We start from the raw sequence: 14,060 nt of genomic DNA, 5'->3' as shown, positions 1-14,060 counted from the left end.
AGATACCCCTTTTATGATAAACAGATTTTAGGGGAAAGGTTAGAAAACAACATGATGAGGTGTGTGAATGGCTGCTTGCTCTCACATCCAGGGTATAGTCCTGCCTCTTGTGCATTTGTTTGGAACAATCATGACTTACCTAGGATAAAAGTGGTTACTGAAAATGATTGAAGTTGACAAAGAGCATACTAAAGACCCCATGAAAAACACTATGTTTCTCATGGAACGTTTCCGGATTAACAGAATACTGTACACTAGATACAGAACTGGGGGTTTGGTGTGACCAGACAAGCCTCCACTGTGATGTGGCCGACTCTGTGAGAATCCTGAGGCATCTAGAGATCTACCAGCTTCAGTTAGACTCGACAATACTAAAGAGAAGATGCCAACTCCATGTGGTCTTTTGCATCAATACAACATTTGTCAGACTGTATATTTATAATCACACCCTCCAGTGTCGCCAATATGAGGATGAGGTTCCCCTTTTAGTCTGCTTCCTCTCAAGGTTTCTTCCTTCCATTCAAGGGAGTTTTTCCTCATCACTGCTGCCTGAGTCACCTCAGACTTGCTCACTGGGGATAAATACAAACAAATTTAAATATATCTAATATTGATCTTGAATTTTGTATTTTATTAATCTTTATATTATTCTTTAAATGAACCTTTTGTTCTATGGTTATGTTCTGTAAAGCTGCTTTGAGACAATGTCAATTGTAAAAAGCGCTATACAAATAAACTTGAATTGAATTGAATAGTGACCATGTCACACATACAGCCGAGTCAGGCTCATTCTGAACTAGCAACAGAGTGAACTTTTGGCCATGACGAAGGGTAGGAATCAGACGTAATGCTAATTGGTGGACAAGCCCAAGCTAAGTTTTTGGTTTGTCTGGATCTGTTTTGTTTTAACAGTCTAGATCATATCCCATATATTATGACATTATGAGATCACAGTTGTCTTGGGAATTTCTAAGGAACCTGAATCAAATTCAGATTCTCACATACACAGACATGCAGTGAAATGCTTTTAAGTTTTCACATATCCCAGGTTACCATGAGCCTGGGGTCAGAGCTTTGCTCAAGACCCAACATTTCAGGGTTGTGGGCTCAAACCCCGAACTTCTTATCATTAACCCGAAGCCTTAACCACTGAACCATCACGTCCGCACAGCCAGAGCACGCAAGCTCTGGAAAAATCTTTTCAACCTGTGAACACAAACAGGAAAATGAAATAAAGTAAACATATCCCTGGATTTTCAGTTAATCTCTCAAATATTTTGAATGTTACAAAAACTGTTATTGGCTGATAAAACTGGGATTAATGCTGGGTAATGTAAAAGGCTAGCATGTTTGAGAATCGTGCCATGGATACACACAACAAACAAGAGAGAGAGAGAGAGAGAGAGAGAGAGAGAGAGAGAATGTGTGTGTGTGAGAGAGAGGAGGGGGGGAGGGGGGTTGTCGTTTAGAACCTCCTCTCAACTAAGGTGTGTGTGGAGGTTTTCAAAGCGCTGACTTCCTCCTATGCCATGTAGACGCACAGCACCTGTGTTAGACGTGTTTAACCAACTAGACCCAAACAACCGTATTTTCTACGCCGTGTGTTGGATTTGAAGACCGCGAGCTCCCCGGAAATGGCCCGGTCGTTCCGCTTGCTGATTGGTTTCGTTTTGTTAGTAAGTTCAGACTTCTATATTCATTTTATTTCTTTTCATTTTTATCACGTAGTCCCTGTATACATACTTTAGGTACGTTTACAAAAAAGTTTCCGGTATTGCCTTGCTCTTGTTAAAATAACCATCGACGTGCTTCTTTTACGGATAATATATTGAACTTTTTATCGATCGAGAACGAGTCGGTTATTCGAGTCGGCTCTTTTAGATGAACTCCGGGAGCCGACTCGCTAAAAACGGACCAATGTTATTAGTCGCATTAAATACAGATGTAATTGACTTTGATCATCTTCTTTGGTACAACATTAAGATGTAGAGCCAGTTTTAGCAAGAATTTAGCAAGAAATAATACATAATTAAAGGTTATGAGTAGACAAATACCAGACTAAAAGATGTTTCACCAGAGCTCACCTAATATTAATAAAAATATTAATAGTAATTAATTAATTATATTAATTAATAAGGAACATAGATGCCTTTATTATTGCCACATATACATTACATCACAGTGGAATTCTTTTTTTCACATATCCACCTGAGGAGGTTGGGGTGGGCGTGCATCACAATAATATTAATGCAGAAACAATTGCCTTAGGTTTATTACTAATCAAGGTAAATCTGTAGCACCTTGCTATTTTGCATTTATTATAAGAGACGCAATGCAAAATAAGATAATCGTTTTAGAATCAACGAGGAATTACAATTGATATGCAAAGATTAAAAGTATAGCCTGGTTTTGGGGAAGTCTAAAAGTTTTCAAAGAGAAAGTACCTGCTGTGGTTAGCTGAAGAGAGTACAGTGAACAGAGCAAAGTACAATGAAAAGAGATAAAACTACATTGAACCATTGAGGTTTTAATGTTACATTATGTTTAGCCTATTGGAAATAGATAAATAGGCTAAATCTGCTTTCTGTTGACCCAGTTCAGGCGGTTCTTCCACTGTACCCAGTAGGTGTTAGATCACTCTGCATGCCATTCTTTTCTGACATTTGTTCATTTTTGGTCCCATAGGAACAATATAACATAACGTAGATATTTCAGTTATGTCTTCATTTTAAGTGGACTTGACTGGGGAAAATATTGTCGTTCATGTCATTTTGCCATCACCTTTTTTTTTGTGAAATCAGTTTACAGAATCGAAGAAGCCCATACAGCTGTTTATTGTATACATTTAAATATTTTGCTAATACCCATAAGGATTCATTAGGATATACAGTATATAATTGAGTATATCATGTATATGTAATAATAATTAATTTTATGTAATTGCTATCCGTCAAAAGCGATGCATTTCACCTAAAATCTTGATTTGAGATGGAATATTTAGAGAAGTAGTACGCTATTATGTTGCCTGATGTTGTCCTACATCAATTTTGACCACTCCCAAAAAAGCACAATTAAAGTCTTTCGCATTATATAATGCTGTAGGGTTTGGCTACTTAGTCACCTACAGTTAATAATTAGACCAAATATTAAATGGGTCAATCTGGAAATAACTGTAATATTAACGCAATGCAGTTAAAACATTTTAAACTATGAGTGAAAATGCTTCTGCTCTTGCTTTAATGACACAGACTCTACAAGTGTGTGTTAAACACCGTGATGCGTCTGAGATCAAATCCATGAAAGTGTATATTAAAGGACAGTGGCAGTACAAGCAAATCATAAAACAAAGGCGAGAGTCACAAAACAGGCAAGAGGCTGTGTGATGTATAAACATGTTATTAAAGCACAAGGCAAGACTCACAAAGAGGGAAAAAACATTTCAAAATCAAGAACAGGAGACAGAAGCCTTTATTTTTGTCACATACACATTACAGCACAGTGAAATTGTTTTTTTGGTTTTTTTTTGCATATACCAGCTTTGAAGGTTGTGGTCAGAGCACAGGGTCAGCCATTATGCATCACTCCAGAACAGGGAGGGTTAAGGGCCTTGCTCAAGGGCCCAACAGTGGCAGCTTGACGGTGCTTGAACCCTGATCTTCCGATTAACAACCCAGAGCCTTAACCAATTAGATAACAAATAAATACTTTGCATGTCAGATGTGTGAACTGAGTTGAACAAATACTGTGCGTGTGCTTACTGTATATACAGTATGTGTTGGTAATGCACAGAGAACTTAACAGAGTCCGTAAACATATGACATGCTGTGGCTGATGGTTATTGTGGTTCATTATCGGCACCATCATAGTGTTTTCTGATCACTTCAATGAAGGAATTAGATTCACAGATAATCTGACCTTTTTTTAAAAAATTTTTTTCAAAGGAGTTAACCTGGTTAATTTCACTTCAAATTGTGACAAATTCGCTATGTCTGGAATTTGTAATTAATTCATACATCTTTAATTTTGAATAAGAAATGCTGTTGCATGTTTCCCTTTTTTGTGCAAGACATTTCAAACATTCTGTTTGTTTTCTCTTTTTTTGTTTTTTTGTTTGAGTGTTTTTAATATATCCCAGATCTCCAGATTTTTGGACTTTTGGATCCCACTGTATATTGCTGGTCATTTTAAAACTGTGGGATTTCAAACCTTTTTTTTTTTATAAAGCTATATAAGATTTACCCCAAAAAAGAACTCACAATGAGAATACAACAAACACAGCTTATTAATGTCAACCCTTAACACATATCGTGCTCTGCGTTAGTATAGCTGCATTAATGGAGCCCATTTTGTGCGGTGTGGTGTTTCATTTGGTTTAGCAGATCTGAATAGGGCTCTAAGCACTAGTCTGGCTTGTCTGTGTACTGTGTAGTATTTGCTGTGAGGGATATTTGGATGAGATGAAAGCGGTGTTGTAAGGACAAATAAGCAGTGAAGCAGACGCTTGTTTTCACAGAATTGTAGCTGTTCTGAATGTGTCCACCATTTTGTCTTCTGCGTTGTGGCAAACAAGCCGCGTAATGTCGCCTCATGCACTTTCAGGAAAATCTACATTTTCAGCACAACACAAGCAAGTTTAAGTCCACAGGTTAAATAGCAGTCTTGTTGCAGTCTGAACAGAGAAGACTGACATTAACTTCACTATAAATAAAGCATTTAAGCAACCATACAAAAAGCTAATGAGCTACTTTGCAAATGCCTCTCTGTCTTTCCCCACCCAGAGTGTGTTTGGAGCTGAAGCCAAAACAGTCCATTCCGGATCTCTCAGAAGATACAAGAGAGAATGGATCGTCCCTCCACAAATTTTGGAAGAGAATGTAGACTATACTAAACAGAACTATATTGCTAGGGTGAGAATGCAATCTAATTTGTTTTTATTTTCTAACTAGACCTATAAAAAATATAACACATTTTTCCACTTTAGTCTTTATTTAATAATTGACAGTCATTTTGTTTCTTTTAGATTCGTTCAGACAAGGAGAATCCAAGTAAAGGTCCAATAAAATACTCCTTAAAGGGCATTGGAGCAGATCAGGAACCCTATAACCTGTTCGTTGTGGATGCTAACACCGGCAATGTTCGAATAACTGGGATCCTAGACCGAGAGGAAATTTCCCAGTACAATGTAAGTTAAAAATCCCTGAGCACTGATATTAACTGTAAACAGGTTAATAATGGAATAATGATAACTATACCTTTCTGATGACGATGGGCTTTACAGCTCTCAGGAACTGCTCTGTACCCCGATGGCTCAGTGGCAGAGAATGATATTCAGCTAAGAATAAAGGTGAAAGATCAGAATGACAATGCGCCCATCTTCTTGCCCATCACCACAGGATCTGTGAAAGAGCTCAGCACTATAGGTAAGTCCATACCAAATTACTTTTTTTTTTTTTGATAAATTGGAGGTGACGAGATAAAAACCAATGGTGATAACATTGCTAATGAAATGTTTAGGTACAACTGTAATGAAAATAACAGCGATGGATGCTGATGAACCTGAGAACATGAACTCTAAAATCCGCTATGAGATAGTTGATCAGAAGCCTGCAGGAGCCATGATGTTTAGAATCAATCAGGATGGAGAAGTGATCGTTAACAATCCTAACTTGGACCGAGAGGTGAGGTGCCACACATATAAACAAATGTGTTATAGCCAATCCATTAAAATAAATGGCTATTCCTTATGAATTTTAGCACAGAATAAAAAAATAAAAAACAACATACAACAAACTGTCTTTATTGTAACATAACTCGTCTCACTATAATACTCATCTCTCTGCAGACCATTGACCAGTATGTACTTACTGTAAAAGCCTCAGACCTTGATGGGGGTCCAGGTTGCAAATCAGGGATGGCAACGTTTAATATCCAGATCGAGGACGTCAACGATAACCCCCCAGTACTGGAAAAGGAATCTGTAAGGCAGCACCTGTTTGATCCTTGTGTTCTTACTTGTTCTAGTGTACTGAAATTAGACAGTGCTTCTCTAAAATATTTCATATACAAGATACAGAAATGTATGACTCTTGTATAGCCAATGAGACAGTTAATCCTATATGTTTCTCTTTCTGTGTACAGTATGAAGCCAGTATTGAGGAGAACACAGACAACGTGGAGGTGATGAGATTTAAAACCACCGATAAGGACCTGCAAGGCACTGAAAACTGGCAGGCCGATTACCAAATTGTGTCGGGCAATGGGGGAGGGCATTTTAAGATTGTCACTGATCCAAAGACCAACGATGGAGTCCTGATGCTTGTCAAGGTTGTATTAAGCTTATATTGCTATAGATGATGACAAACATGCCACATTGTTACATTGCCTTAGTGATATTATTAGACTACTTTTACTGTGCAGAAGAAGTAACATATATACATGTTGTTTTCAGGCTGTAGATTACGAGGAAATAAAAGACATGAATCTGGGCATCGTAGTGAACAATGTGGCTCCATATAGCGGCGCTGCGTCTAGTGCGATGACTGGAGTGTCAATGTCAGGAGGAGGAGGAGGAGGAGGAGGAGGAGGAGGAGGAGGAGCGGCGGCATGGGGGGCTACAGGAATGGCAGGCAGTGGAGGCTTCAGTAAAATCTACAACATGCATGTTAATGTAAAGAACCAGCCTGAAGGTCCGCGCTTCATTCCCAGAGTGAAGGCCATTCCAATTTCTGAAAATGGCAAGGGGACTGATATATCAAAAGCCATCACAACGTATTATGCTACCGATTCAGACACAGGATTGCCTGCTAAGGGAGTCAAGTGAGTCCTCTACATATTTCATAAACAGAATGTCTTCTCAGTTACATATTTTTTTCATCCATCTTTGATATCTCCATATCTGAACTATACTTTTGGTTTTCCTCTCCAGATATGTTAAAGGCTCTGACCGAGACAACTGGCTAACCATTGACGAGAACACCGGTGCTATCAAACTGAACAAAATCCCAGATCGAGAGTCTCCATATCTGGTCAATGGGACTTACATGGCAGAAATCCTCTGTATTAGCCAAGGTACATGACTTATCTGCTTAAATTATCTTTTAATGTATTCGCTAGTAATACAAGATACACAAAGAACATATACAGTGCGGCCCAAAAGTCCGAGGGCATCTGTGAAAATGCTTTTGTTTTGCACAAAACTATTACAAATAACATTATCAGAAACAAATTTTAGGGAAAAGAAGAAATTGTAAAATATTTGCATTTACTATTTCTCAATTTCTCTGTATTTGGTACGTCCCCATGACCTGTGGAAAATCTGAGTTTTTCTGCACAGCACTTGTGGTCAGTCTGGTCAAAGCAACATGGTCACTTTTGCTTACATTTAAATAGAGAGCTAAATATACATCAGACTAGTCAAGATGTAGTTTTCCTTTTCGGTTCTGAAAACTTTTTATTTATTTCCAGTATTTAATTTCAGAGCAATAGCTAGATTTTCAGTGTTTAGGTTTTTGCACCCAACTGTATTTGTTTATATACTGTGTATATAATGTACACACCATATTTCACTTGTAGAGTGTAGAAAGGTTTAGTCATGCTTCACTAGGGGGAGCTATGGTCCCTATATACACTGCTCCTGTGCAACATGGTGATAGAAGGCAATTTAAGTGCCATGTAGGAGGAGCAATTTGTAAATCTGACAAAAGAAATAGCGTATAATGATAACCATTTATTTGTGTTTCTTCTTCTATACTTATAGAAAGAAGGCAACTGATGCTGATAATCTATTAGCATATGACTTTAAACATAGCATTTGTAGTTTTAATGAAGACCAGGCAGCGCAGTTATACTGTATAATAACTAGTAGAGCATATGGGCATTATGGCACAAATTGTCCAACAGTCGGAGATAAAAATATCGTAAAGAAATAGTAATATCACACATTGATAATAGTCTCCCTTACAACGTTTAAGATATTATTGTTTGTCTTTTTTTTTTTTACCTCAATATATAATTTAATAAAAATATGTATACTAATTAGGTGAAAATGTGCTTTTCAAAATGTAATACTTAATCTGTAATCTGTCCTTATAGACATGCCCTCAAAGACAGCCACGGGCACTGTTGCCATCCAGGTGGAGGACTATAATGACCACTGCCCCACTCTGATTAATAAGACTCAGACTATGTGTACCACTCAGGAAGTTTTGTATGTTAGTGCAGAGGACATTGATGATTTTCCCAATGGAGCACCCTTTACATTCAACATTATTCCTGAAGAGACAGATGGAAAATGGACTGTGGTGGAGAATATCAATGGTATGTATTTTTAGTGATCTGCCCTGACATTCAGGGCGATGTGTCATATTTCATGGTACAAAAGACGCTAAAAGAATTAAATGATCGTTGGTTCCTTCAAGAAATTTGGATTTAGGTAAAATGTATACTGTTTGTCAGTTTGCCAGCTTGTCAGCTTTTGCCTATTATTGCAAAATATTAATGTAAGAATAAATTGATCGATTAAGGAAAATGACTGTGGACTGTATCTAATGTTTGTTCATGAGATTGTATAATGCAGTAATGTTGATTTTATCGTGTTATTGTAGAAACAACAGCCATGTTGAAGCCTGAAGGCACATTGTGGCCAGGTCCTCGTCAAGTGACTCTGGAAATAAAGGACCAACAAGGAATATCGTGTCCAGACAAGCAAGTGCTCACGTTAGACGTATGCACATGTGATAAATCAGCAACATGTTCCCTTATTGCTACGAAGAGCTCGAAACTCGGTGGTGCCGGAATTGGTTTGCTTCTCTTGGGAATCCTCCTTTTATTACGTGAGCATAATTTTTGTGTCTTTTAAATTAGTTTTAAACCAAGGATGTGCTTAAAGTTTGAAAAAGGAAATCTTTGAGGAAAAGTATGGAAATTAATATTTACATCCAAAGCATTCTTAAGGAGGAAAAATGGCTTCACTCAATCTCTGTAATGACGCAGCCTGTAGGACAAAGAAGTAAGCAGTAGGTAATTACGTTTTAGTGATCAGTCCCGTCTGTCTTTACAGTTATTCCACTCCTACTGCTGCTCTGTCAGTGTGGCGCAGCCGGCATGACCGGAGCCTTCGCTGATATTCCATACGACACTAAAGAGCATCTGATTTCCTACCATACAGAAGGGCAAGGAGAAGACCGGGTAAGAGAGATAACTCAACTTCTGTACTAAAACATTTGTATTTGCATAGTCCAAAGTAGACACTCCCTTTACAATCCATCTACAATCCACGAACCAGTCTATAAACTGATTCTCAACAATGACTCAAATGATGCTTGGTGTCTTTTAACGTCATACAGTGAAACTCGAGCTCACGTGATCTCAGTATGAAACAGGGAAAGGACAAGATGAGCGATGAGTCTAGAAATAATCTTCAAATATCACAAGCTCTAAAAAAAAAAACAAAAAAAAACAAACAAACAAAAAAGAATTATTTTATATTAAATTAAATTATTATATTAAAATTTATTCAATATCATTATCCGTAAATGTAATTATTATTAGTAAAATACTTAGTAATCTTAGTTATTAACTGTTGTTGAATATTGGTTAAGGAGCTGTTGTTTATACTGTATATGGTTTGTTGACCGCTTTATCAAAATAAATTGTTACCATTTATCCTAAATTGGTAATGGTATGATTCATGCAAAGGATAAAATCCAGCTGCAGTACAAAATCTTCATGAGAATTTGAAAAATGTTTATTTGAAAATGTTCAGTTCAAAATGTCCAACGCTGTTATTCTAATCATTTATATTCTAAATTTGACAGGATGTGCCCTCAATCCTGAATGAAACTGATGGCATTGGAATAGGCCACATGAAAGGTGCCATTGGGACGATGATGGGAGGTGCTTTTGGATCTTCTGGTTACAGACTCCCCGGAGGAGGAGACATGAACTCTGGAGGTCACACCTATAACCGAATGGAAATGACCTCTATGGATCATGGGATAAGCAGACTTCTTGGGATGATGAGGGATGGGTTTTCAACAGTTGACAGTGGAATGGCCCTCGATGAAGAATACTTAAATTCTTACTACTCAGATGTAAGTAAAGCACACACACAAAAGAAAAAATAGGATTCATATCATAGAGTAGATTTATCAATAGTCGAGAAAGTCAAATGAAATTTTGCAAATTTCTTTTCACACATTATTTTCTATTCTGGATTGTATAGCACACCGCGGTACATACTAATCGAGAATAATCCAAAAAAAGTCATTAAAACATTTTGACAATATACACTATTGTGAATGTGTAACGAGAAGAACATTTATTTCTTTTTTTATATCCAATATTAGTCAACGACCATTAATCTCTTTGGTGTTAACAATGACTTTCTGCATTGTACATTTAGTCAACCTTGTATAAATCTTTAATAGAAACCAAGATTGTTTTGCACACCTACATTTTACCAACTGCAATAGTGTGTGTCTGGAATTGTACGTGTAAAGACGGAAGAAATGTAGCAAGTTCTCAAAGAAGTCTTGGAGACTAATAATGAGGAAGCTGTGCTATCTTTTAAAATAACATTAATGCTTTAAAATAATATATCCCTAAATAATAAGAAGTAGTAGTGACTTTGAAATCCTACTGTTTATGCTTCAACTTTGTCAGCTATCAAGCTAACTTCAGCACAGTCTTTTAGTTTGTTAGGATTATTGCTACATAACCATTGTGCTTTCAATTTTAGAAGTTTTATATGCAGAAAAAGCACGTCAATTCTTGTAAGATGCCACATAATGTTCAGAGCTTTGACATGCCTTTTTGTCTGTTGCAGAGAAGTCAGCAGTTACATGTTGAAACCGAAGACAATCTTGTGCCATACGGGTTTGAGGGCACAGGCTCATCAGCTGGTTCTGTAGGGTGCTGCAGCGACATTATGGAGAATAATGATCTAGGGTTACTTGATGACTTGGGGCTAAAGTTCACTACTCTAGCTGAAATTTGTGGTGGTACAAAGTTTACAGCGCCTGCTCCTAACCTTCCTCCTCCATTAAAACCTGTCATGGATCACACCAAATCAGTTTCCATGCACACCAACTTTGCCAACACTGTCAACACGGCCTCCAATGTTGCATCAACCTCTACCACACGCATGGAGGAGAACACGCTAATTAAAAACACCCAAGTAGTGTCTGATGTGCAGCCGGTACAGACTATGATGGTGCAGCAGCAGCCAATGTACTACATGGTAGAGCCGCAGGTCTCCAACACTGTGCTATTGGCCGAGAGACCAGCCATGGGACTGACCCAGGGGATGTATGTGCTGAACAGTGCTCCAGTGACCGAAAGAGTCCTGGTCCAGGGTGCTATGCCAGCACAAGCCACGATTGGTGGAGGTGACAGAATGGTATTGTTGGAAACTCATGGAGGATCCAACATGACACAGAACACAGGCCTGATCCAGTCAGCTCATCTGTCTGGATCGCAAGTGTTGCTCCTTGATGCAGGTGCACAAGGCGGCCACGTCCTTCAAGGAACACTACAGAGAGGGGGCATCTCTGGCTCTCAAGGCATAATGCTGGTGGAGGGGCAAGGAACACATCAGAGAGGGGGCATCTCTGGCTCTCAAGGCATAATGGTGATGGAAGGGCAAGGAACACTGCAGAGAGGGGGCATCTCTGGCTCTCAAGGCATAATGCTGGTGGAAGGGCAAGGGACACTGCAGAGAGGGGGCATATCTGGCTCTCAAGGCATAATGCTGGTGGAAGAGCAAGGAACACTGCAGAGAGGGGGCATCTCTGGCTCTCAAGGCATAATGGTGATGGAAGGGCAAGGAGGGTCCACAATTAATGGATCCCTCCAAAGAAGTGTTCCTGTAGCCGGAGCTTCTCAGAGTATGGTGCATGTAGTGGAGAGGCAAGGGGGTACTTCAGGATTCACCCAAGGATCCCTGCAGGGAGGATTACAATCCACTGCCCTGTCCCAGAATGGCACTGTACATGGACTTCCCAGCTCACGGAAAGTTGTCATCCAAGAGAAAAAGGTTGTGAAAACCAACCTGTAATTACGGTTTAATTTTTCTAACACTGAACACAACAACAGGAGCCTGAGGTAATTTCCTCAATGCTTTAACATGGAAAAAGTACAAGCATTTTGACACCCAAAGGCGCTTATTGTCAATAATGCATACACTGTACACACATTTACCTGAGTATTGGTTCATTGCTGTTTTCTTCTTTATTTTTAAGCTGTTTTAGGGTAACTGTGTTTTTTGTGTGGTATTACTAAGTATCTCTATCCTGTTAAATTTCATATCAGAAATAATACTACTTCTTAAGGGTTACACACTTTGCTTCTAACACTGAATTCAGTGTTTCAATCTATAAAAAAGTAGTTTTATCATTCTGTATTGTCAATGCATATTTCAGGAAAACAAATCTCACAAACAAAAACAAACATGCTGGGAGGAGTTCATCTTGCTCCAAGGCTCCCTTTGTAAAAAACACATAAAATAAGTTACTATAAAAAAAAAATGCACAAAGACCGTTGACCAGTGTAGGACTGTTGAACAGTTAAATTATTAACAAGCCACTTATCATAGCGGTATGGAAAACGTGTACTAGGTTTGGAGTTTTTTCAAAATAAAAGTTTTGAAATTTTTAGAGCACCACTGTCATTTAAGCTAGTTTAGTATTGTAATGTTAAAATTACATTATGATAAATGAATTAAGGTATACTTTATTATTACTTTTTTTGGAAAGTTTTTACCAAGATCACAAATGACAAAAACAATATATCTGCTTTCATGCAACTAAATATTCACAAGTTACTGTTGCATTTATAACAGAAAGGAACAGTGATAGTGACCTTACATATGATTTATTGTGCAGTCACAATTTAGCTCCTCTAACATTTCATAATGTTAGTTTGAGGTGTCTTTTTTTTTTTTTTTTTCAAAATAACAATGTAAAGAGGCTTTTGACCTGTAAAATTGTGGTAGTTTTGTATCTTCCTTTTTCTGTTAAAAGCTAATAGACAGTTACAAGTCCTTTTGCTTAATGGGTTTGTACTTTCACTTTGTTTCCACAAGTGACAAAGCAATACCGGGACTGGATTAATATTCAATCATGCACATGTATTGTTCTCTTCACATTAAATAGTAGTTGCTGGTAAATGGTTTAAGGGCAATTTAACTCAAAAAAGAGACTTTATTACTTTTTATTTTTTAAATAAAGTTTTTCAAGATTTGCAACAGTGACATGAATGTGCTTCCTATTAAACGGCTCAAAGTGAATGCTTTAGCTTTGAAATGTGGGGTTTAAACTGGAACCACTTGGATTTAATATCTCACTTATTGTATATTTTAATAAAATAAACAAGGTTTTGAGAAATATTTGTTATTTTCATGCCTCATGTATTGTTAGTCTGGTAAACCTTTTACACAATCAAAAACAAGCTTAAAAAATTGTCTTGGACTATAAATTATTCATCGTTTGTGTAATATAATTGTTTCGGTTGCTGTGTTGCGCAATGGATGTTTCGAGAGCAAGTCGTTCAAGCAATAATTCAAATTGAGACAACACACACACACACACACACACCACACACAAACACACACACCCTTTCATATGAGTAAAAGGACTCTTTCCCTCTTATATGCAATATCACACTCGCTCACACACACACACACACACACACACACACACACACACACACACACACACACACACACACACTCAAACACAATCAAACATTCACACATTGTCAAATCCTCTCAGTATTCAAAATCATTATTTCTTTCACAGACTATCAATTGCACAAAAAAGTTATGAGAGTGAGTCAAAGGTTGGAGAAGAGAGGCAGTTTAGGCAATAAATCATCTGACATAATGTCATACTCTCATACAAACTCTGTTACTCTCTCTCTCACACACACCCTTTCTCACATACACACACTATTATACTCTTACACCATCATATAACTTACAAACACACTATTATATCTCCTAATACATACTCTCACCTATTATACCTCTTGATGCACATCATACTCTTGTATACACACTCGTC

At 37.7% G+C, this 14,060-nt stretch overlaps 1 protein-coding gene across 1 annotated transcript; it reads left to right on the top strand.

Moving 5' to 3' along the window:
• The first annotated feature begins 1,467 nt into the window (after positions 1-1,467).
• dsg2.1 (desmoglein 2, tandem duplicate 1) lies at positions 1,468-13,384 on the top strand. The gene is made up of 14 exons (XM_027179604.2): positions 1,468-1,676; positions 4,779-4,907; positions 5,021-5,182; positions 5,279-5,420; positions 5,515-5,678; positions 5,843-5,977; positions 6,139-6,324; positions 6,449-6,816; positions 6,926-7,068; positions 8,092-8,316; positions 8,604-8,831; positions 9,059-9,186; positions 9,816-10,091; positions 10,826-13,384. Exons 1-14 carry the CDS (start codon positions 1,635-1,637, stop codon positions 12,053-12,055), a joined length of 3,558 nt encoding a protein of 1,185 aa, XP_027035405.1. The 5' UTR covers positions 1,468-1,634; the 3' UTR covers positions 12,056-13,384.
• Positions 13,385-14,060: the final 676 nt, after the last annotated feature.

This window comes from Tachysurus fulvidraco, chromosome 16 (assembly GCF_022655615.1).
Source record: "Tachysurus fulvidraco isolate hzauxx_2018 chromosome 16, HZAU_PFXX_2.0, whole genome shotgun sequence".
In the NCBI taxonomy this organism is placed as follows: domain Eukaryota; kingdom Metazoa; phylum Chordata; class Actinopteri; order Siluriformes; family Bagridae; genus Tachysurus; species Tachysurus fulvidraco.
This window is presented reverse-complemented; position numbering and strand designations above follow the sequence as displayed.